We start from the raw sequence: 26,393 nt of genomic DNA, 5'->3' as shown, positions 1-26,393 counted from the left end.
CTAATATTCACATGCCCTCACTGAAAGGACTATTAAAGGAATACTGAAGGAATGAATGGAATACAAGAAGGAATGATGAGGGAAGAAGCTATGGTGAGTGATAGCTGGTATCAGAACTATCCTTTTACCATAAATATGAAAATTGAATTGCAGGCATTAAAAAGGAAGTAGGGCTGAAATCCTTGACAACAGGAAAATACATGAAGTGAGCCAAAAATATTCCCTGGATTTTTCTCTGAGTGCATTTTATAAATCACAATTCATAATGATAGAACACAAAAACAGAACAACAGCTTTACTCAGAAGATAATATCAGGGCCACTGTAGAAGATAGATCTTTGGGACTGCATGATGATTCCAAGAGAAAACGTAGAGGAAAAAACTGAAGAAATATGAATAAAATCCACTTCATTATTTAACATATATATGTATATAGTATATATAGTATGCATTTATGTGATATAAGATAGAACTCTAGGAGTTCTATAAGAAACTAGTTCTGGGAATCTGGAATGCTAGGTTGGCATTTTCAAAAGATTCATAGTTCTTGAAAAATGGATGTCCAAATTTGTTCCAAATCAAGATGGAAACCCTTTTGAACACCCAGTACCTTCACCTGAGACCTCAGAAAGACCCCATCCTATGGTTGAGGAACATCCTTTAGCATAACATTCTAATTATGTCTAAAACCAAATCTCAACAGGTTCAATGTGTTATACTAGTAATGTGACTATCTGTTAAAATAGTACTTAACATAATTTAGATGAAAATAACAAAATCCAGGGTCACTGAAATTTATTATTCACAATGTATTGAATATTATAAGAATTATTAGATATTATTAGGAAACATGATTAATAAGCAAGATAAATAATGGCCAATAGCAGTGTATTCATAATTATACCACAAGTACTGGGGTTAGTAGAGAAAGGCTTCAAAATAATTGTGATTAATCATCAAGTTGCTACAATCACTTCCATGCCAAACTGTGATAGGCAAAATAAAGCAGCCATCCCCAGATATATCACTTATTCCCCAGAATCTGTGAGTGTTATTTTACTTAACAAAGTAGAATTTGCAGGTATGATTTTTTTTGAGGTACTGGCGTTAAAATAATTTTAATTAACTTTAGCTATACAGGGTGACTATCCTGGATCATCCTGTGGTCCTAATGTAATCAAAAGAGGGATTACTTTATAAGAGGGAATCAGGTGATCAAAGTCAAAGGGAGATATTTAAAGATGCTACACTGCTGCATTTGAAGATGAAGGAAGGGGCCACATGTCAAGGAATGCTACAATCCTCTACAAGATTCTTACTTCTTTTTTTTTTTTTTTTTTTTTTTGTGGTGCTGGGGATTGAACTCAGGGCCTCAAGCATGCGAGGCAAACACCAAACCACTGAGCTATATCCCCAGCCCCAAGATTCTTACTTCTTACTCTTTTCTAATATAACTTAATACTGTATATTTTAAAAGGCTGAAAGAAAGGATTTGGAATGCTTTCACCATAAACAAATGATATATGTTTGAGGAATAAATATGTTTACACTGATTTAAGTATTATACAATATATGCATGTATCAAAATATCACATAGTAGCTACCCCATAAGTAATTACAACTGTTTGTTTTATGTATCCATTAAAAATAAATTTAAATTAAAAATCATTGTGATTATTAAGTTAAAGAAAATAGAGACAAAGATGGGTAAAATACATGAAAATTTGGATATTTCCAAAACATCACTAAAATATAGAAAATAGTTGTACATTCTAGAACTGCAAATTATCATATCTAAAACTGTATGATCTATTTGAATAGATGGAATTAACAAAGGACTGTATTAGTGAACTTGAAGATAAATTAATTGAAAATAGTCAAACTAAAATAATGAGGGAAAAATGAAAAAAATTAGAACACAGGATATGTGACATGCTCAAAAGGCCTAATATATATGTAATTGACATTCTAAATGGTAAGGAAAGAGAATGTGACAGAATTAGTATTTTAAAAATTAATAGACAAGAATAATTTTTTAAATTTGACAAAATACAGGAACCCACACAATAAAGAAATTCAACAAACCAATAAGCATAAATAAACAAAACCTCACCTACATGAATTGTTGTGAAGTTATTCAAGTGATTAAAAATGCAAAGACAGAAAATTAACTTGGTGTAAACATCACACATTGTATATATGTATTGAATCATCACATGGTACCCCATTAACACAATTTTTATGTTTCTCTTTTTTTTTTTTTTTTTGGTACTGGGGTTCGAACTCAGGCTTCACATGTGATAGGTAGGTCCTCTACCACTTGAGCCACTCAGCCAGCCCTTTTTTATGTTAGATATTTTTGAGTCTCACAAACTGTTAGCCTGGGCTGGTTTTGAACCATTATCCTCCTGATCTCTGCCTCCTGAGTAGCTAGAATTATAGACATAAACCATTGGTACCCAACTAATATTTATCATTTATGTATCAGTTGAAAATTAATTTAAAAAGAAAAATGTGGCCTAGTGAAAGGTAATTAGCTCATGGGAGCACCAAAATTGAGATGAATTTTAAATGTCTCCTTAGACTGGATTACTTCCCACATGATTCGGTTATTATAAGGGAGCCTAGCACCACTTCTGCATCTCTCTTCTGCATTCATCATTTGCCACACTTGCACATACTCCTGCCATTCTTTTTCCATCTACTATGAGATCCTTACCAGAGCAAAGCAGGTTCTACCACCAGGTACTTGTACCTCAAGAACTCTGAGCTAAATTAACTTTCTTTTAAAAGTAAAAACAAATCTTGCAATCAGCCAGAGAAGGAGATTTTCTTGAAAGAAGTTACAAAAAGACTAATATCTGACTTTCAGAAACAAAAATCAAAATCTGATGAGAAAACCATTCTAGTTTTCCTTGGACTGGGAGAGTTCCAGGAAGCAGGTTTACCAGTGTGAAAACTAAATAGTGCCAGGCAAACTGATGCACAGATAAGACGTGAAGGAATTTCAGGTGTTCACGGTTCTTGTGTCCATTTTGAGAATGAAAGCACAGGTGGACTCCAGCATCAGAGGTCGGAAAGATTTTTTTGTAGAGAAGAGAACAGAAAGGCTGCATAGGGGCATGCAGGGGGACCCAGAAACTGGTGGTCCCATGGGTCAGGTTGGAAATTTGGTTTTTATAGCCTTTTCATATTGCTTGAGGGTAGAGATGTCTCTCAGGTGCAAACAGAAGTTTCCTGGGAAGGAGAAGTGTCTCCTTGGCCAATTGTCACCTTTTGGGACCTCCTGCAGTCTGTCCTTCAATTTCCCCCTCTTAGTGATCTCCCTAACTGCTGTTGGGGATAGGGACAAAGAAGTCTATTAGGTGACTGCTTCCTGCTGACAGAGGTGATGAAGGGGCCCACAGCATCAGGAATGACTAGGAGATAGGAGTTAGAGGGGACCACAATAGTAGGTCATTTTCATCTCCATCAGGGGCATCGATAGTTTGATGGATTCTAGGCAAGAGGAAACAAACTTGACAAGTAAGTTTAAAAAGTAAGGCCCAAACACAAGTAACAAAACATTGGCAACTATGGGCCCCATAAATGGTAGGAACCAATTCCTGGGGGCAGCCAGGATTTTATTTGGTCCCATACCTGTGTAGAAACCTAAGTTTTGAGAGACTGTTCCCAGAGCCACTTAGCCTGTTGGAGAATGTTGTCTTACGTTCCTCTACAATGCCTGAAGTTTTTATATATGTGCAACAGTAAGTATTGGCCATATCCCTCCTTGTTAAGACAAAAGAAAATCTAGGGCTAGGCAGTGATCCATGATCATACAGGCAAGGGACAACAAAGACCTTAATGGCAAGGCCTACCTGCTCTGAGGTGCCCTCTACTACTTTTTGGTTAGGTTTTTTGCAGTTACATGATTGGCAATCACCCCACAGCTAATTCCAACAAGGGCTGTAATTAATGCTGTTATCCCTAAAGCTATTAGAGTAATCTCCCTTTTATCTCTATGGGAAGTTATTCCTGTTGTAGTTAGCATTCTTCTTTTCTTCCATATGGTTTCATGAGCATACAGGATCAGGTTTCATGAGCATACAGGATGTACTTAGAATCTGTACAGATGTTGACTCTGTTCTTTTGACAGTTTTAAGGCTTCTGTCAGGGCCACTAATTCTGTCAGTTGAACACTTGTGTTAGTAGGAAGAGGACCTGGTTTGAGAATGCCAAATTCTGTTACAACTGCAAACCCTGCATGTCTGACACCATTATTGACAAAGGAATGGCTGTCAGTGTATAATTCTAGATCTGGGCTTTTTAAGGGGTGATCAATTAAGTCAGATTGGGCAACATAATTTTCCATAAGTACCTCCCCACATGAGTGTTCAAGATTTCCCTCTGCCTCTGGTAAATGGGATGTAGGATTTAGACTCTCACAGGTCCTAAAGTTATTTCTGTCCCTCCCAGAAGCTGGGCCTGGTATTTTTGTAGATGGCTGTCATATAGCCAAAGTTCTCCTTTTGAGTTTAAAACTCCCCCTAGATCATGTGGGTTAAAAACTGTTAGGGGCTGGTTTAGGATAAGTTTCTGAGCTTCAGACACTTGAAGGCTAACTGTAGCAACTGCTCGAAGACATGGCTTGGGAGTAATTAAGGGGTTTTATCTTGGCTCTCCTTAGACCCTCAAGAACACAGCTGATGAAGTGGTTACAGGTTCATTCATCCTTGTCATTTTCAGAATTCCACTTAGGATCATACCCAGGCACCACTTGATCTCCTGTCAGAATTGGGAATTGAGGTTCCCTTTTAGGTATCCAGCATCTTTGTCTTTCTTCTCCCTCCCCCTCCTCCTCCTATGAGGGCTCAGTCTAAGATAGGCCTGTAGGACCACATTTATCTAAGTGATAAACCTCTTCATCTGTAGTTGCCTGATTAGTACTCACTGTTTCTCCAGAGAAGTAAAGGTCTGAGATAACAATAGCATTACATCTTTTCAGCTCAGCTCAAAGTTTTGGCTGACTTCTCTGAATGCCTGGATGTACTGATCTAGGTGTTCTGTGTAGTTTCCTAAATACTTTTTTTATTTCTTTAAGTTCACTTACTCTAAAAGGAATTAACTCCAAGAATTAACTGAAGGGGGTAGAGTTCTGTGGGATGATGTCAGGGGTGTGAGATAGCTTGGTAAGTGAAGAGAAAGGGAGCTGATGGAGCACCAAATAGTTTTTTTGGTTCTGGTTCCTCAAGGGAGTTTGGGGGCTTTTTGCAAAGGGTCACCATGGTTTGGGTATCTAGCCTGCAATGGCTCAGCCATTTTGGGTGGTCTCTTAGGAATGTTTTATTAAGCAGTCAAGGGGGATCCTTCCTGGATCCTTGAAGCTTGATTCCCTTTCTAAAAAGGGAACCAAAGGAAAATTGATCACCTTAACAGAGGTTTTCTGCTTTATCTAGCGTCCCCAGGTGAGGAGAAACTCTACGTGGAAGATGCATCCCTCTCTCTCATGCTCTCCTGCCACTGCCACCTGTGGCTAGGGTCCTGGGGGAAGACATTTAGGTACTCTGGTTGCAGCCACTCCCCTGGAATGACCCCTGATCAATTTCTGATCTATTCCTTTTGACTTGCCTGTTTGCCCTGTGACCCAGGTACCTGGTTCTCCTCTACCAGCTGAAGGCTGGTTATCTCAAAACTCTATCAAAGTAACTAAGAGGGTTTACATGGCAAGAGGGAGGACCCCTGGAGAGGGGTAGATGGGAACTCCTGATGAGGTAGACTTTTGTCCCCCTATATATCCTATGACGTATATATTTTCTATGGAAAGGAGTGTCTGAAAGCATTGCTTTTGTTTTGTTTGCTGAGGTAAGGGACAAAAATGGAGAAGACCCTGAGTTCTTTATCCCTTTAACTGTTTTTTTCCTGAAGACAGACTATGGAACCTGCTTAACCAGATGACCTTTGAGGTCTCTGTCCCTTTAACTCTTCCCCCCACCCCCAGGGCAGACTGTGGAACTTGCTTAACCAGTTTAACCAGATGCTTAACAAAGATAGTTAAACCCAAGTTAGAGACTAGCACTTTCTGGTGTCTGTCAAGGGGGATGCAGACATCTCTGCCAAACTCACTACAGAAGGAAGCCCACTGCTGTTTAGAACAAAGGGAGGAGGCCACTCATCTTGAACTACTTGGGAAAGGGGAAGGAGAAGCTGAGGATTGGGGGAAAAGAGAGTTTCCAGGCTCAACACATGAGGGATTATTGTTCATCACTGCTGTCCAGGTTGATCCTGCCAGAGGTAGTAATGGAGCACTGGAAGCAAGGGGTGACCTCCACTCTTGGGCCATGGGAACTGTGAAATAGGTTTAAGAGATCTGATTCTCTATTTGCCACAGACATGGCTGGAGGGGCATGACTTAGTCTCCTTTGGAGCCTCAGGACAGGTCAGGAAGTTGCATATCCAGCCTCTGGGTGTCACTAGGGAGTTGCCCTGGCCAGAGCATCCTTATAGTTTGAAAAGAAACTTTCCTTTCCACTGGCTGTTTTCAGACCTCTTCCTAAGTGAGTCAGATCTTGAAAGGGAGACAGTGTTTAAAGAGGGACGGAGCCGAGAGTTGAGAGGAAAAAAGCCTTGGTGCACTGAAGTTCAGCTCTGCCCATGCAGCATTGGCAGCCAGGTATAAGCCCTCAGCCAGCCCCTGATTTCCCGTGTTGCTTGCCTTACAGCTGTAATGGGCTCTGAGCTTTTCCTCAGGTTCCTAAGGGAGAAACCCTCCTTAACGAGAGAGAGAGAGAGAGAGAGAGAGAGAGAGAGAGAGAGAGAGAGAGAGAGGAGAGAGAGTCGCCCTGAGAGGTCCACCATAGCTAGGTCATAGTGGGGTGTCTCTCTTATAAGACAGACTCCAATGACATGCCGGACAATCATGGTCACTTCCTAGGCAGTCTCCTCCAGTTTGGCACAACCTATACTGACCTCAGGTGAAGACTTGTCCCTTTATATGTTGCCAAATATGATGCACAAATGACACACACAGGAATTTCAGGTGTTCAGGGTTCTTGGGTCCACTTTGAGAATGAAAGCACAGGTGTACTCCAACAGCAGAGGTTGGAAAGATTTTATTTGTAAAGAAAAGAGAAAGGCAGCATGAGGGCATGCAGGGGGACCTGGAAAACAGTGGTCCCATGGGTCAGGTTGGAAATTGGGTTTTTATAACCTTTTTGTATTGCTTGAGGGTGGAGATGTTGCTCAGGTGCAAAGTTTCCTGGAAAGGAGAAGTGTCTCCTCGGCCAATTATCACCTTTTGGGATCTTCTGCAGTCTGTCCTTCAAATCGTGGATGTGAAAATTGTGTCTTGTTTTTAAACTGGAAAATGAAAGTAAAATGTGCTAATTTGCATTCTGTTCTTAAGTAATTGAGGCCAGAACTGAATGTGCATAAATGTCTTTTTTAAATAAAGGCAAAATTAAGCAGTTTATAAAATAAAGTGCTGAAAGAATTTGTCACAGAAAACTCAAGCAATAGTAAAAGGAGTTTCTATACCTAAAGGAAAATTATGTAGATTAAAATAAGAAACTGCAGAAAGGAATGAAGGTCGCTAGAAAATATAAATAAGTGGATAATAGGTAAATGAATATTGTCTATTTAGGGCAAAACTAGTGTTAATGTCTTATAAAATATAGAACATTCATAAAGTCAAAATGTAGCAATAATGGCACAGCTTTCTTGTTTGGAAGTGGTAAAATTACTTATTTAATGTGGAATGAAATAAATTAGTCTTATTGTAATTTAGTGCAACAGTTATTAATCCTTTTAGACTTAAGAGAGATTTAATCCCTTAAAAGTTATTTTAGGTTCCATAGAGCCTTTGTTTATGTTGATCAATCTATTAATAACTTCTTTATTAAAAATCAAGCTTATGCTGGGTGCCAGTGGCTCATGGCTATAATGCTAGATACTTGGGAAGCTGCGATGGGGAAAATTGAGTTTTGAGGCCAGCCAGGACAAATAGTTCATGAGACCCCATCTCCACAATAGCCAGAGCAAAATGGACTGGTGGTGTGGCTCAAGTTGTAGTGCACACATTATGCATGAATGAAGCCCTTAGTTCAAATCCCAGTCCCACAAAAAAAAAAGAAAAATCAAACTTACAAATTTGAGAATATTTATTAGCATATTTAGATATTTCAATAATAGACATATTACATGTTAACATAGGTAGCACATTTTAATGATAACTCTTTTTGAAAACAAAATAAAATGAAGGCAAGTAGTTGCTTTGTTTTACAAATTTCTAATGATTTTAATTCATAGTAACAGACTGCTGGATATTCATATTTTCTTTTGTATTTAAAATATGGGCTCACATGTCATAATCTTGCATAATACTCCACTGTATACTCATGAAAACTGAAAGTGCAGAAGGGGAATACTTTTCTAATATTATTATGAAAATAATTTTGACCTCATAAATCTCCTGAAAGATTTTGGGGACACAAAGCATTTTCCAAAGCACATTTAAAAAACCCTCTGTATAGTAACCATGGAAACAGTAATAGTAGAAGATATATGAAAAAACCTGATAGATGAGAGGAAATAGAATATAAATATTTAATAAAATCAGAAAGAGGAATAAAGAAACAAAGAATCGATTAAGAGCAAATGCTAAAAATGATAAATATAAATGAAACTGAAATGATAGAAACCTTAAGTGTAAATTGCCTAATACTGCATTGAAAAGCAAAAGATTGCAATGCTGTATTTAAAATGGATCTAAGTGCTTATATAAGTTACAATGTAAGTATAAAGACACAGAATATTAAAAGTATGTATCATATAAAATTAATCTAAATGATATTCAAGAATCTGAATAAGTTTTACAAAAAGTATGGTGAGTAAAAGAAGCAAGAGACAAAAATATTATGCTACATGTTTTCATGTATATGAAGTTCAAACCAGAAAACAAAACAAATTAATTCAGGATGTTGGTTATCACTTGTAGTATAGATGGGGAAGAAGAGCATGAGGGGACTTTCTGAAGGTGCTGAAATGTTCTATAGTCTTACTTCTATTGTGATCATGTAGTCATGTACATATGTAAAATACCATTAAGCTGCATATATGTGATTATTGCATTTACATATATTATATATTGCATTACATATACATATATTATAAAAATAAATGTTCATATAGCATTTATTATATGACTGGGTGACTAGGGAAATGATTAAAATGATTATCTTTATGAGCTTTGGCAGTTTTAGAGCTCTAGTTTGGGCAACTGATGAAAAGATGAGACTAAAATATTGGACAATGATAACACAAAATAGAGAAAGGAGATTTGAGTATAAAGGCTTTAAGGTCATTGTTCCAATCAGAGAATAATATGAATATTGATTAACTACATTAACTATGCTGTAAACATTAAAACTTTTATTTTAAATGTACATAAATAAAATGGATAATAACCGATAGAGGGATGAAACACAATTGAATTAATATTTATTCTGTTTCCTTAAATAAAATAATAGATTTTATATAAGCAATACACATTAACTTTTTTCCCTTTTCCTTGTAGACTGATCTCAGTCATGAAATGGAATCTGATATGATAGATGTGGTAAGTGGCCATCTAAGATTTTATGTTATAATACAAAATATTTTCTGTGAAACATTCTTCTTGATAGTAGAGTACTAGAGTACTAAATAACTATAGATTCTTCCTCTTTTTTTTTTTGATAATGGGGTTCAGGAATACACCTTAAGCCACTCCACCAGCCATTTCTTGTGAATGGCTTTTTGAAATAGGGTCTTGCAAACTATTTGCTCAGGTTGGCTCCAAATCATGATCCTACTGATCTCTAGCTGCTGAGTAGCTAGGATTACAGGCATCAATCACAGGCACCTGGCCAACTATAGCTTCTTTAGTACTTGATATAAAAACAGAGGTATGCATTCAAGTGAATGTTTTTATTGTTCTTAGCATGTTTTGATTTATTCTTTTGTGGCATACAAATGAAATTATGTTAATACAAGAAAAATTAAATGTTTCTTATAGAAGATAATATTCTAGAATAAGAGAAAAAATTATTAACATAGCAAATATGATATACTCTAAAGGCAAATGTGAACAGTAACTTCTTGGTATATCCTGAAACTGAAATGAGTTTCTTTATTTAAATTTCCAATTTGAAATACTTTCCCCCTAATCAGTAACTTCGTTGTGTGAATTTTTCTTTTGGATCTTTGACTATTTTAATCAGCCAAGAGAATAAGCTTTAATACACTTTATAAGTCAAAATTATTTGTAATGATTTACAGCAAATGTCAACACAAGTTCATCTTCATAAAAAAGTCCATTTTTGGAAAAATATTTTCACTAAATTAGTTCCACTTAATGAAACCTTAAACCTACTGCTATGCTCATTTTTCATTTAGAAAAAAGTACCTGATAATACTCTCTAGACTTACAGACTGTCTGAGATATTTTAGTTGTGGCTGGCACTATTATAAAGTTAATTGTTTCTTTCTAGATAAAGTTAAAATTCATTTGAAGGAAGTTTCAGAGGCTGAAGCACTCTTAAGAGTCTTTTTAAATTTATTTTTATTATTGTTGTACTGGGGGTACAGTGTGACATTTACAAAAGTTCTTATAATATATGGTAGTTGAAAATCATCCCTCCATCCCTCTCCCCATTCCTGGTACCTACCTCTTAGGAGTCTTAAGATCAATTTTGTTTTCCCATTATTTAGTAACTGTTTCATGCCAAAAGAAAGCAACTAATACCAATTTCATTTTTCATATAGTATCAGGTACAAAAGGAGAAGACTCCTTTCTCTTAGAAATGACTTCCATTTCTAATTGGTTGGAGTTTGAAAGTAATTTGTTTTGCTTTAACTTTCTTTATCTAAATGAGAATTTCCCTGTGAAGTGTACAAATGTTAAGTAACATATTTTACTTTTACATGTATGAAGGGTTTGGGGAATCTCTCTGAAAGATTCTGTTAAGGGCAAGTTGAAATGAAGTATGAAGGCAGGGAGTTCATAAAGGGGCATACTGGAGAATAAAGGGAGGAAAGAGGATGTTCCGCAGTTTTCCTAGGGGCAGGCAACTGTGCTCTTGAAGATTTTGTTTTAGGTAGTTATAAGCTGAATCCAACTTTAATAAGAAGCTGAGAGCTTCAAACAGTGCAGTATAAAATGAATTAGCATCATAAATCATCACTGTATCTTTCTCACTATAAACTCAGAATGGCATGTGTTAGAGATTATACTACTTTAAAAATCATGAAAAAGACCACTTATTTCATTACAATTCTTCATACTTGTGTAAACTGGAGAGCTGTAGCAACTATATGTATACAAATGGAATGAAATTTGAGGTTTCTAATAGCTATGACTTAAATATGAAAAATTAGATTTCAAAATACTTTTCCTTAATAGTGTTTTAATGAGCATACATTGTCTATTACATAATATTTTCTTGATTTTTAACTATTTTGCCTCAGCACTCCTTTCTCTTCTCTTCTCTCTCTCTCATATTATTTTTCTTTACCATTCAAATTTTCTTTCTCTGACCATTTTTTGCTCTGTTTTTCTCTGTCACTGGAACATATGGCACCAGAAAGTAAAGTATTAAAGAAAAATACAGGCAATGTTCATGGACTTGTTGCATGTATATGCTATTGATACATGTCTGCCTCCAGAAACTAATAAAAACACCAAATTTGTAAAGAGATGTTTATGTGTCTTTGGCCACATAACTTTTGTCTTCATACCAATAGTAATTCTTCTTCAGTAATTTTATTGACACAATTTCATGGATGGACATGCAGGAGAAATTGAAAAAATGCTTTCATTCTTTATAGAGTAATCTTCTATTGCTGAGAATGTAGCTTAGTAGTAGAACACTTGCTTAGCATATGCAGGGACCTGAGTTTGATCTCCAAAACCACAAAAAAGAAATAAATAGCCATCTTCTGTTTTAACTTCCTTAGTGCCTATTTATCTGATGTAAATATTTGGTTCTTAGAAGAACAAAAATGGATACATATTGGCTAATATACTTCATCTAGGATCCAATTTTTGGGATACCTCAGGTAAAATTAACAATATCATGGAGTCAAAAATTCTCAGACTCAAAGGACACTTTAGTTTTTGCTTAACCATACACTCCAATGTTTGAATCACCTCTCGTATATTAAAAAACACCTAATTTACCAAATACAAGGTTTGGCTGTTAACATTCAGTTAAGTTCATTTTTTCCCATAATCCTTATTATGTTGAAATACATTTTATGGATTAGAAAACTGAGGCTTATAGAATTTACATAATTCTCAAGGTCACACAACTAATTAATTATTTTTTCATGTACTTCAAAGTAAGTCGCAGAAATCAGTCTACTTCACTCCAAACACATCAGCATGCAGACCATTAGTAGAAATTCAAATTGGTTTCAGTTAAATTTTGTAGAGAGAATATACGAAAAATGAAGCACATAGATTTTATGTGTCATTCTGTAAGCTTTTACACGTTTTACCCCCTAAAGATAAAAAAATTACTTTCACCCAGAATGTTCCCTTAAACTCATTCTAATCCTTGATCCTCAAGAAATATCCACGGTTCTGAATTTTTCCACCTCACATTGGTTTTGTCAATTCTGAATATGGAATTATCCATTACATGCTATTTTGTTTAAGGCATTTTTACAGCACAATGTTCTTACATCCATTTCATATCAGCTTTAATGTGCTTTGATTTCCTTTTTTACATTGTTATATAGTATTCCACTGTATGAAGATATACCATAGTTTTATCCTTTCTTCTGTTGATGAGCATTCATGTAGTTTTCATTTTAAGGCTATTATGAGTAAAGTTGCTTTGAATATTTTTTACAATGTCTCTTTGTGTGCATTAGTTTTTATTTCTTTTGTAAAAACCTAGTAATGTGATTGCTAGGTAATATGTACATTTAATTTTATAAAAATGTTTCCAAAGTAGTTGTACTAAACTGTACTCTAAATTTTAAAAAGTATGAAAATTCCAATTACTTCACACCCTCTCCAAAATTTGGCACTTTCAGACTTAAATGTTAGTGATTCTGGTGAGTGAGTTGTACTATCTCCTTATAACTTTAATTTGCATTTGAGATCTAACTGATTGTTAATCACTTTTGCATGTGCTTTTAGTCCTTTCATATTTCTTTTTGTGTTTGTAGAGTATTGGTTCAAATTTTTTGCTCATTTAAAATTTAGTTGTATATATTTTATTATTGAGCTGTAGAAGTTCTTTATATTATCTTGGATACCAAAAGGGAATAATAGTGACAGGTTATATAGGTTGTTGGCCATTGCAAAGACTTCTTTCTTTCCTTTCAGCAAAGAAAATATTTTCTCCTAATCATATTCTTAATCAAGTCTTTTGATGAGAAACATTTTTATTTTTGATGAAGTCTAATGTTTCATTTTGAAACATTTTTATTAATTTATAATGGCTGTAAGGAGATTTCATTTTGACATTTCCAAATATGCATGTAATATATCCAATTTTTGTTTATACTATCCATTATTTTCCCTCTTCTCCCCTCCCTTCTCTTAAAATGAATTCGACAGGTTTCAATGTTCCCTACTCGTACATACATGGGAAAACCATCAACTGTATTCACACTTCTTTACACTCTTAATTTACCCTCTGCCTCCTGCTAGTGCCCTTCTTTCAACATGAGCTGTTTTACATTCCTGTCCTTCATTGTGTACATGTCTGTTTATTGTTCAGTGGGTTTTGCCTTGGTATTTAACCTGCACATATATTGTATTTTAATCAATCTAACCCCTTCTATTATTTTCTTTACCTTTACCTCTACCCCATATTGTTCAGCAGCTTTCCGTGCATTACGTTGTGACTTGTTCCTACACAGATTTAATATATTTCAATATTATTCACTCTCTATCATTTAAAATTTTGTATGATTATTGCCTTTTGTATACTATCTTGTGTACTTTGCCTATGCCATAATGTGAGTATTTTTTATGTTTTCATCTATATGGTTAGAATTTTAGTTTTTACATTTAGATTTATGATCCATCCTAAAATATATTTTTTGTATAACTTGATGTAGGTGCAACAGTTTGCTGGATATTTATATTAAGTCCTAAAGTCAGATAGTGAATAGAATAGAATCACTCATTTGAATTTAAATATTAGGCATTTAGAAAGATGCTGCTAGGGCTGGAGGTGTGGCTCAACAGTAGCATGCCTGCCTCACAAGCATGAAGCCCTGAGTTCACACCTCAATATCACCACATAAAAAAAGGTAGAAAGATGATGGTGAAATCATACAAGTTAACACATTATAGAGTACAAAGTTATGCATTAAGTCATGTTTTTCTGCTAACATATTGGCACTATTTAAACAAGAACTTTGCTTATTTTTTAAATGCTTGCAGTTGGGGTAGAAGGAAGCAAAGAGAGAGGAAAGAAGTAGGTACTGCATGACAGCAATTGTGAAAATTGTAAGGTGTATAATAGTTTATAGTTTGATCCCAATGTAGAAGAACATAAAAGGTGACATTTCTATCACAACTGCAAAGACATTTTCTTTCTTTGTCTCTGTCTTTCCATGCTCTTTTTTTCTGAGGTGCAACATTGGGCTTTGTAAATAAGGAAAGAATGCATTTCTCTTTAATCATCACCAAAGAATACCACCTGTATTACTTCTGGCGTAAAGTAAACAATGGAATCCCAGAGAAGTTGCTATGCAATACTGGGAATTACTGGGATTATGTAATTTCCAAAAGATTAAAATAAGTGTATATATGAAAATGGCATTTTGCAAGTGATACCTGATATTTTAAATGTTTATGAAATTCACTATCTAATCTCCATCATCCTGTATGGCTTACCTAAATGTTATGGTTTGATTATTTTGTTCTATAAAGTTTATTTTCTTTCAAATCTTGTTCTTAAGAGTTAATAAATATTCAGTCTTTCTGAGTGGAAGAAATATTAGCCATATCTGCATCATGAATTAGATTTTTTTTAAAGACAGTTGATTATAACATCCCTCACAATTTTTGCAACAGGGAACATGAAACAGGCAAGAGCAAGAAGTGATAATAAATGTTCATCTTTTTAGACTAAGTAGTTCCTAGTAAAGGTAAAATTCCAGTGAAAAGCAACAGCGATGGGCATATTATTTTCAAAAACTGCATTGGTGGTGCCTTATTTAAAGATAATACTAATAGTACTTACATAACACTTACCACATGCCAGGCACTGTCCTAAATACTTTGTATACATTAACTTGTGTAATCCTCACAAAAATTCTATGGGATAGTTATAATTATTTGGATTTTACAGATCTGAAGGTTCTGAAGCATAGTTAATTAACTTGTTTAAGGTTACACTATTGCTTATTGATGGAACTCACACAGGCTTCAGAGTCTGTGCCTTTAGCCACTAACTTCTACTTCCCCTGTATTTATGGCAATTCTACCCATTAGATTTAGCTACCCTTTTAAAGATTAGTCTGGTTATTAGCTTGACATTTGCTTTACCTTTAAACCAAAACTGGTGTGATATTCTTCTCTATAAATTCTAGCTTTAAGAGAATTTATGTGAAAATGGAAGAACAACAGAGGGTAGAGAGCTTTAAACATCAGGAAGTGAAAACAAAGTATATAATTTTCTGTGGTCATACAAATATTTGTAATTCAATAGGGGCTGATTTATCATGGTAGTTTGAGTCATGAACATTTTATAACAATAAAATACTACAAAACTATTTTTTTCAAGTGTGCTGAGATATATGCTATTTCATGGAATTTTGCAATAAATGCTCTTTTAAGTCAACTAATCTTTTGTTTGAACTGTACTTTTTTGTTTGATTAAAACATATATGTGCTAAAATTGCACATTTGGAATTACATTTAGATTATCCAATAATAGTGCCATGTTTTGAAAACTCAACAGGTACTATTTGCACATAATACCTTTTTGTGATTTTATTTTAGACATTTACATGATTGGAATGAAATACGTTCCCTGGTGCATTGAATTGACTTAATGGTCAGAATCATTTAGAATCACTGAAGGTCTTCATTCCAATAATAGTGACAAGTTTGTGCCCATAATAAATAGCGATGACTTAGAAATTAAGATGTTATATAAATGACATTATTGAAAAGTTAAGATTATCATAAAGGAAATATAATTGTACCCAAGAACACCCACCATCTGAAAAAATAGTTTTAATGTGGAATGGAGAAATTTAATGTTTTGTAAAACAATTTCAACATTGTTGTCTAAAGGAAGTCAATATATAGCTTCATTTTCTTTCAAATTTTATATTTTTATTTTTTTCAAATGAGAAAATAAGAATATTTGTTACCTTTTCACTTTTTGTGGTTTAACAGTTTTATTAAGATATAAATAACATACAATAAAATTCAACCATGTACAGTACACAGTTTATTAACTTCAGTATATTCCCAGAGATGTGCAACCATCACTACAATATAATTTAAAACATTTTTATCACCCCCAAATGAAGCACCATACATAATATGTGACCATATAACATATCACATTGTGTTACCTTTTGTGCCTGGCTGCTTTCACTTAGCATAATATTTCTAATGTTAATTCATGTTTTTAGTGAGAATTAGTACCGTTCATTCATTTTGATTGCTAAATAATATTCCATTTTGTGTCGTATGGATATACCACATTTTGTTTATCAGTCATCAGTGGACATTTTGGGTTGTTTCTATTTTTAGCTACTTTGAATCATGTGGGTGTGAACATTCACAAACAAGATTTTGTGTATACATACATATTCATTTCCTTTGGGTAGATTCCCAGGAATCATCTGGAAAACCTATGTTTTGCATTTTTAGAAATGACAAACTGTTTTCCAAAGCGGTTATACCACTTTCCATTCCCACCAGCAATAGATGAGGGTTCCAATTTCCTTACATCTTTAACATTACTTACTACCTTGCTTTTTGTAAGTAGCCATTCTGGTGGAATAAGGAGTGGTGTCTGTGATTTTAGTTCATTTTTCCTTGATGACTAGTGATGTTGAGCATACTTTATGTTTATTTACTATCTGAACATCTTTTTGAAGAAATCTCTATTCTATCCTCTGTTCACATTTTAAATTGTATTGTCTTTTTTATTATTTAGCTGCAACCACTTTTTATATATTTTGGGTACAAATTTTATACTTTGGATATGATTTGAAAATATTTTATCCCATTTTGTGGAATGTCTTCTTGCTTTCTTAAGGTGTGTTTTGAACCAGAAAAGTTTTTAATTTTGTGTAGTCCAATTTATCTATTGTTTCTATTGTCATTTGTCCTTTTGGTGTCATGAATAAGAAGTCATTGGCTAACCCAAAGTCACAAAATGTTACTCCTGTTTTTGTAAGAGTATCATAGTATTAGCTCTTGCATTTAGCTTGATGATCCATTTTGAGTTAATTTTAGTGTTGCTGAGAAATAACTTTCCAAAATAATTCTTTTTCATGTGGCTATCCAGTTGTTCCAGCACCATTTGCTGAAAGTTATTCTTTCTCTTTATGAACTGTATCAGTACCCTCATTGAAAATCAATTAATTATAAATAGCTTATCAATTATCTTCCATTGATCCATATATCTATTCTTATGTCAGTACTGTACTAACATGGTTAACTCAGCTTTGTAGGTCAATTATGAAATCATGAAGTATAAGTCCTCCAACATTGTTCTTTTTAATGTTTATACTTTCTCTTCAACAAAATTAAAGATTAGGGCAAAACAGTATCTGCTTGGAAGTGAGAGGATGGGGGCAAGAGAAAGGGGGTGGAGGGAAAGGGAGGGGGTGGGGGAAGGGGGGAGTAATTACCCAATCATTGTATGCACATATGAGTAAAGGAAATAAAAAAAATGATTTTTGTACGATTGTCCATAACTTTTTAATATGAACTTTTAAAAAAAATTATTTTTGACTGACAAATAAATTTTCATATATTAATGAGGTACAATGTGATGGTCTAACACATGTGCTTTGTGGCATTATTTAGTTAAGCTAATTAACATGTCCATTACCTCCATATATATGCTTTAAGATTGGCTTATTAGATTCTATAAAAAATGCCACTTGAGATTGTGCTGAATCTATAAACCAATTTTAACAATATTAAGTCTTCCACTGAATGAACATGTGATATCTATCTCTATATCTGTTTGTCTATCTATCTGTCTAATCCATGCTTCATTTCTTAAATTTATTCCTAATTAATGTATTCTTCTGATGCTATTGTAAATTGAATTGTTTTCTCAATTTCATTTTCAGATTGTGTATTGGTAGTGCATAGAAATATTTTGTTTCACATGTTGATCTGTGTCCTGCAAAATTGCTGATTTCTTTGCTTGAATAATTTTTTTGTGAGTTGCTTATGACTTTCTCTATATGAGGACATATAATCTGCAAATAGACATAATTTTACTTCCTTTTCAATTGAATGCTTTCATTTATTTTTCCTATCAAATTGCTCTGACTAGAACCCCTAAATTGTAATGTTGTATAGAAGTGACAAGAGAAGGCATTTTTAGTTTTTCCTCATCTCAGTGAGAAAGCGTTCACTCTTTCATGATTAAATATGATAGCTGCAAGTTTTTAAAGAGATGCTGTATATTGTGTAATTCCCCTGTATTCCTAGTTGGTTGTGTATTTTTATGATGAAAGGGTGTTAGATTTTGTAGATACATTTTCTTCATTTGTTGAGATAATCATGTGGTCCTTATCATTTATTAATGTAATATATAACATTGAATTTTGACCATTAAACTTACTATTCCTGAGGTAAGTTGGTCATTGTGTATAATCTTTTGTATGGTTTATTATGTTTAGATACATATCTTCTATGCCTTATTTCTTCAGTTTTTTTCCTCATGAAGTGGTATAAAATTACCTTCTCTGTATCTATTGAGATAATCATATGATTATACCCTTCATTCTATAGATATAGTGTTCCACATTTAATGATTTGCATATGTTGAACCTTCCTTGCATCATTGGAATGAATTGACTTGAGCTTGATGAATAATCTATTTAATGTACTGGATTGGGTTTGGTTTGCTAGTATTTTGTTGAGAATTTTTGCATCTATGCTCATGAAAGATATTGGCTTGTAGTTTTCTTTGTTGTATCCTTATCTAGTTTTGGTATTGGGGCAGCATTGGTCTCAGACAATGTGTATGAAATGAAAGAATACCTTCTCCTGTGTTTTGGAATAATTTAGAGAAATTGTTATTAACTCTTCTTAAAATATTTTATGGAGATCAGCCCTGAAGCCACCTGGTCTTGAACTTTTCTTTGATGGGAGACATTTTTATTACTGATTCATTCATTCTTGTTATTTGTTTTTGGTCTGTTTAACAGGCTTTATATTTCTTCATGATTCTACTTGGTAAGGTGTACATGTCTAGGAATTTGATATTTTTTCTAGTTTATCAAATCTGTGTATAGTTACTCAGAGTAGTCTCTAATGATCCTTGTATTTCTGTGATGTCACTTGTAATATCTCCTGTTTCATCTCTGATTTCATTTACTTAAATCTTCTTTCTCTTAGTCTAACAAAGGGTTTGCCTTTTGTTCATCTTTTAAAACATTAAGTTTCATAGTGTTGATTTTTCACATTATTTTAAGTCTCTCATTTCTCCTGGGATGTTTGTTATTTCATTCAAACTACTAATTTTGGGGATTGATTTTCTTCTTGTTTTCCTAGTTTGGTGAAATGCACAATATGTTATTTGAGATCTTCATTCTTGTTTGGATGTCGGTATTGATTGATATAAAAATTCCCTCTTAGTACTGCTTTTGCTATATCCTGTATGTTTGCATATTTTTTGTTTCTCCTTTTCCATTTGATTTAAGAAACTTTTTTTGGCAGTACTGGAGTTTGAACTCATGGTCTCACACTTGCTAAGCAGATACTCTGCCATGTGAGTCACTCTGCCAGCCCCAAGAAATTTTTTATTTCCCTTTCTTGAATTCTACTTTGGTCCATTTGTTGTTCAGGGTAAGTTATATAATTTCCATGTATTCATATAGTTTCCAAAGTTATCCTTGTTATTTATTCCTAGTTTTATTGCTTTCTGGTTAGAAAATATACATGACATTTTTTCCAAAAAGGGGAGCTATCCGCCAATCTCCTTAATGAACATCAATGCAAAAATCCTCAATAAAATAATGGCAAACAAAAAACAACATATTATCAGAAATATCATTCACCACGACCAAGTTGGCTTCATCCCAGGAATGCAGGGGTGGTTCAATATACACAAATTTATAAATGTAATACAGCACATCAATAGAAGCAAAGACAAAAACCACTTGATCATCTCCATAGATGCAGAAAAAGACTTTGATAAGATCCAACACCACTTCATGATAAAAGCTCTAAGAAAGCTAGGAATAGAAGGAATGTACCTCAACATTGAAAAGGCTATATATGACAAATCTATAACCAACATCATACTTAATGGAGAAAAACTGAAACCATTTCCCCTAAAATCAGGAATGAGCTAAGAGTGCCCACTATCACCACTCTTATTCAACATAGTCCTGGAATTCCTAACCAGAGCAATAAGACAAGAAGAAGAGATAAAAGGAATACAAATAGGTAAAGAAACTGTAAAAAATCCCTATTTCCAGACGACATGATCCTATATCTTAAAGACCCAAAAACCTCTACCCAAAAACTTGTAGACACCATAAACAGCTCCAGCAAGGTGGCAGGATACAAAATCAACTTACAACAATCATTAGCTTTTCTATACACCAACAACAAACAAACTGAGAAAGAATGTATGGAAACAATTCCATTTATAATAGCCTCAAAAAATCAAATACCTAGAAGTAAACTTAACAAAGGATGTGAATGACCTACAAGGAGAACTACAGATTCCTGAAGAAAGAGATTGAGGAAGACCACAGAAGGTGGAAAGATCTCCTGTGCTCATGGATTGGTAGAATCAACATAGTAAAAATGGCTATACTACCAAAAGCAATCTACATGTTTAATGCACTTCCCATCCAAATCCCAATGACATTCATCACAGAGATTGAAAAGTCTACCCTAAAGTTCATTTGGAAACACAAGAGACTGCAAATAGCCAAGGCAATACTCAGCAAAAGGAGGAATGCTGGAGGTATCACAATATCTGACTTCAAACCATATTGCAAAGAAATAACAATAAAAACAGCATGGTACTGGCACAAAAACAGATATGAAGACCAGTTGAACAGAATAGAGGACCCAAATATGAATCCACACAGCTTTGTCCACCTTGTTTTTGACAAAGGAACCAAAACCATATGATGGAGAAAAGACAGCCTCTTCAACAAATGTTGCTGGGAAAAGTGGTTATCTGTCTGCCAAAAATTGAAACTAAGCCCATGTTTATCACCCTGTACTAATATCAACTCAAAATGGATCAAGGACCTTAATATCAGACCTGAAACTCTGAAGTTAGTACAGGAAAGAGCAGGGAATACTCTCCCAAAATCAATGAACCAATAAAGAAATGGGAAAGTGAACTAAACAGAACTTTTTCAAAAGAAGAAATTCAAATGGCAAAAAAAACACATGAAAAATGCTCACCATCTCTGGTCATAAAGGAAATGCAAATAAAAACCACACTAAGATTCCACCTCACCCCTGTTAGAATAGCTATCGTCAAAAATGCCAACAACAACAGATGTTGTCGAGGATGTGGGGAAGAAGGAACCCTCATACACTGCTGGTGGGAATACAAGGTAGTGCAACCACTCTGGAAAACAATATGGAAGCTTCTTAAAAAACTATACATAGATCTACCATATGATCAAACAATCCCACTCCTAGTGATATACCCAAAGGAATGTGACTCAGGTTACTGCAGAGGCACCTGCACAACCATGTTTATTGTAGCACTATTCACAATAGCCAAGTTATGGAAAGAGCCAAGATGCCCCACTACTGACAAATGGATTAAGAAAATGTGGTATTTATACACAGTGGAATTTATACTCAGCCATGATAAGAATGAAATCTTAACATTCACAGGTAAATGGATGGAACTCGAGAACATTAACCTGAGGGAGGTTAGCCAGGCTCAGAAGAACAAAAATCATTTGTCCTCCCTCATATGCGGACTTTAGATCTAGGGCAAAGACAATAATGTTGTTGGACTTGTGTCACAAGCTATGGGGAGAACACATACGGGAGGAATGGGGATAGGTAGGAAACCCAAAACTTGAAAGTGTTTGATTTCCCCACTGCAGAGGAGCTAATATAGTAACCTTAAAGCAACAGAGCTCAATATGCTAAGCTGACCAGGAAGTAGTGAAGAGGTCAGGTAGAGATGAATCAATTTGGGTTGTAATACACTTGTGTATGGAAGCAATGCTAGGAATCTCTCTGTATAGCTATCCTTATCTCAACTAGCAAAAATGCTTTGTCTTTCTTATTATTGCTTATGTCTCTTCTTCAACAAAATTGGAGGAAAGGGCAAAACAGGTTCTGCCTGGAAGCGAGGGGGTGGGGGGAGAGGGAGGTGGTTGGGAGCAAGGGGGAGAAATGACCCAAACAATGTAAGCACATATGAATATATGAATAAAGAAAAAAATATCAAAAAATGGTGAGCAAAATAAAATTGGTGACTTCTATTAAAAAAAAACTAGCAATAGAACTGCCATATGATCCAGTGATACCACTCCTGAGCATCTACCCAAAAGAACACAAAACAGGATACAGTAGAGACACCTGTACACCGATGTTCATCTTAGCACTATTCACAATAGTTAAGCTCTGGAAACAACCCAGATGCCCTACAACGGAAAAAAGGATCATGAAATTATGGTATATATACACAATGGAGTATTACTCAACCACAAGGGATAATGACATGGGGTTTGCAGGTTAATGGATGCAATTTGAGGCCATAATGTTAAGTAAAGTTAGCCAAGATCATAAACATAAAAGACACATGTTTTCTCTCATATGTGGAAGATAGATCCAAAAATAAACATATACACAAAAACAAGCATGATCATATACAAACTCAGTTGTAGAATGTTTTTAACAGTGTAACTACTCTAGGAACTCGGAAAAAGAAAGAAAGAAAAAGAGAATGATACAGCAACAGTAATATAGCATGTCACAAGATGTGAAGGTAGAGGATATAAGAGTTTTGTATTGAAAGCTGTTGAAAAATGGGGGGTTAGAGGTAAAGGGGTAAGTGAAAGCATTTGAAGGAACTGAACAGACCAAAGTACAGCACACCCACAGAAAGCATACATTGAGACACCCCTTTGAACATCAACTCAAATATTAATTATGAATACCAGGACTGAAAAATAGGCACAGTGTGTGCAGGGTGCGGGGTACTAGTAGGAGGGGGAGGGTGAACTAAGGAAATTAAGGTGATGGTATATGGTAGATGAACTTCATATACCTTTATGAAACAGAACTAGAAAACCTCTTGCAATTGCTTTAAGTAGGGTAGGGAGATGGGTGAGGAGGAGAGATGATGGGGGCAATGTAACTATCGTACAATATAAGTCTAGCTGGAATTGTCACTATGAAACAACCCCCCATATCATGAATATATCTTAGTATAAATTCATTTTGAAAAAAAGAAAATAATAGCTATAATTGACAAGTGGGATTATATCAAACATAAAAGATTATGTATAGCAAAGAAAACAATCAAAAGAAAGTGAAGGGACAACTGATAGAACAGTAGAAAATCTTTGCCAGCTATTCATCCAACAGAGAACTGATATCTAAAGTTCTTTATATGAGTTCAAAAGAAGAACAAATGGCCAAATTTGAACTGAATAGACACTTTTCAGAAAAACAAGTACAATGTCCAGTAAGTATATGAAAAAAATGTCCATTTTTAATCATAAGGGAAATGCGAATCAAAGTATATTTATATTCCATTTCAACCCACTGAGAATGGCTATCATCTGAAAACAAAAATCAACAAATGCTGTTTGGCAAGGATGTAGGAGTTGGGGAAGGATCCTTATTTACTGCTGATGGGAATGTAAATTAGACTACCCCCTATGGAAATCAGTAGAGAGGTTCCTCAACAAATTAAAAATAGAACTACCATATGATCCAGCTGTAGCACTTCTGGCTATATATCCAAAGGATTCAAAGGCAGCATACAATAGGGATACCAACATACCCATATTGATCATGGCACTATTTACAATAGCCAAATTATGGAACTATCCTAGGTGCCCATCAACAGATACATGAATCAAGAAAATGTGATGCATTTATTATACATAATATACACACACAATGGAGTACTATTCAGCCATAAAGAAGAATGAATAGTGATAGTGAAGAATGATACATAGTGAATTGTATCATTTGCAGGAAAATGAATGAAACCAGAGATCCTCATATTAAGGGAAATAAGCTAGACTCACAAAGACAAGTATTACATATATTCTTTAATATGTGGAATATAGAAGAAAGATGAAAGTAAACAGGGGACTAATAGAAAATAGTAAGAGAATCAGGAATGGGATAAAAGATGATGATGGGAGCTTAAATATACATGTATGAAAATGTCACCACTGCAACCCACTATTTTGTAATATATGGTAATTCCTAACACAGGTGAAAGGTAGTATCTCATACTGAATTTGATTTACATTTCCCTGATTATTAGTGATTTTGAGCAACTTTTCATGTAGCTGTTGACAATTTTTATGTCACCTTTGGCCATTCAAGCCCTTGGCCTCTTTTTAAGTAGATAATATTTTTTATTGTTACTGAGTTGTATGAGTTCTTTGTACATTTTGGATTAATGTCTTATCATATATATGGTTTTCAAATATTTTTTCCAATCTGGAGTGTGCCTTTTTATTATTTTATTGCTTTGCTGTGCATTTTAGTTTGGTGTAGTCCCATTCACTTATTTTTTTGCTTTTGTAAGCCTGCACTTTTGGCGTGATGTCCAAAATTCAATTCCTAAACCAATGTTATTCAGCGTTTCCTCTACTTCCTTCTTGGGTTTTTAAGGTTTCATGTCTTACATTTATATTTTATTTTTCATTTTCAGTTTGTTTTATGTATAAGTTAAGGGTTCAATTTTACTTTTTTGCATGTGTAAATCTAGTTTCGCCTCTAACATTTATTTAAGAGACTAACCTGTCCCCATTGTGTCTTTTTTGTGCCCTTATCAGTAGTAAGTTGACCCTATATATTTGGATTTATTTCAGGGATCTCTGTTTTGTTCTCTATCATATGACTTTTTATATCAGTACCATACTATTTTAATTACTCTTGATTTATAGCATGACTTTAAGTCAGGAAATGCAATGCCTCCAATTTTTTTCCAAAAATTTCTTTACTATTTGGAGTCTTTTGTGGTTCCATTAAAATTTTAGGATTATTTTTTCTATTTCAGTGAAGGATGTCTTTGGGATTTTGATAAGAATTATTAAATCTATAGATTCCTTTAGGTAGTATAAATATTTTAACAATATTAAAACTTTTAATTCACGTGCATGGTATATCTTTCAATTTACTTGTATTCTTTTCAATTTATTTCATCAACATGATATAGTCTTCAATGCATGGTTCTTTCATCTTACTGGAAAATTAAAATTCCTAAGTATTTTTATGGCATCATAAAAACTTTCTTGTTTTCTTTTTGGCTAAGACAATTATTTTGTATAGAAAGGCCACAAATTTGTAGATACTGATTTTTGTGGTACTGGAGGTTGAATTCAGGGCTTCATAATTGCTAGACAGGTGCTCTACCATTTGAGCCACTCCACCAGTCTTTTCTTTGTTGATTATTTTTTAGATAGGGTCTTGCTTTATGCCCAGGCAGGCTTAGACAGCTATTCTCCTATTTGTGCTTCTCCGAATATCTAGGAAGACAGGCACACACCACCACATCCAACCACTGGATGGGGTCTCACCAGCTTTTTGCCCAGGCTGGCCTCAAGCTATGACCCTCCTGATCTCTGCCTCTCAAGTAGCTAGAATTACAGGTTGAGCCACCATGCCTGGCCCATATATGTTGATTTTATGTTGTATAACTTCACTGAATTTATTCATTCTGATAAAAGTTATTTTTATAATTCTCTTATTAATGGATATTTAGATGGTTTCTGGTTTTTTTTTTTCTGATAAAAGTATGCTTACAAATAATAAAGCGGTGAATACCCATAATCTCCCAAGCCACAACTCAGGAAATAAAATGATGTGCTTCTTTTCTATTACATTCTATTAGTATTCAAAAATACTCTTACTATTTTTACTTTTTAAAAAATAATTAAATCACATCACTATTTATACCTGTGCAATATACTATTTAGTATTGGTTGTGTCATAGGTATAAAAAAAAAACACCAAA

General features: G+C 34.4%; 1 protein-coding gene across 1 annotated transcript in view; it reads left to right on the top strand.

Moving 5' to 3' along the window:
- The window catches only part of LOC141419452 (uncharacterized), a 237,422-nt gene that overhangs the window by 91,433 nt on the left and 119,596 nt on the right, over positions 1-26,393 (top strand). The window contains exon 6 of the mRNA XM_074062253.1: positions 9,554-9,595. Within this exon, the coding sequence (XP_073918354.1) occupies positions 9,554-9,595 (42 nt within the window). The remainder of the gene's footprint in view (positions 1-9,553; positions 9,596-26,393) is intronic.

The sequence above is a fragment of the Castor canadensis genome, chromosome X, assembly GCF_047511655.1.
Source record: "Castor canadensis chromosome X, mCasCan1.hap1v2, whole genome shotgun sequence".
NCBI lineage: Eukaryota > Metazoa > Chordata > Mammalia > Rodentia > Castoridae > Castor > Castor canadensis.
This window is presented reverse-complemented; position numbering and strand designations above follow the sequence as displayed.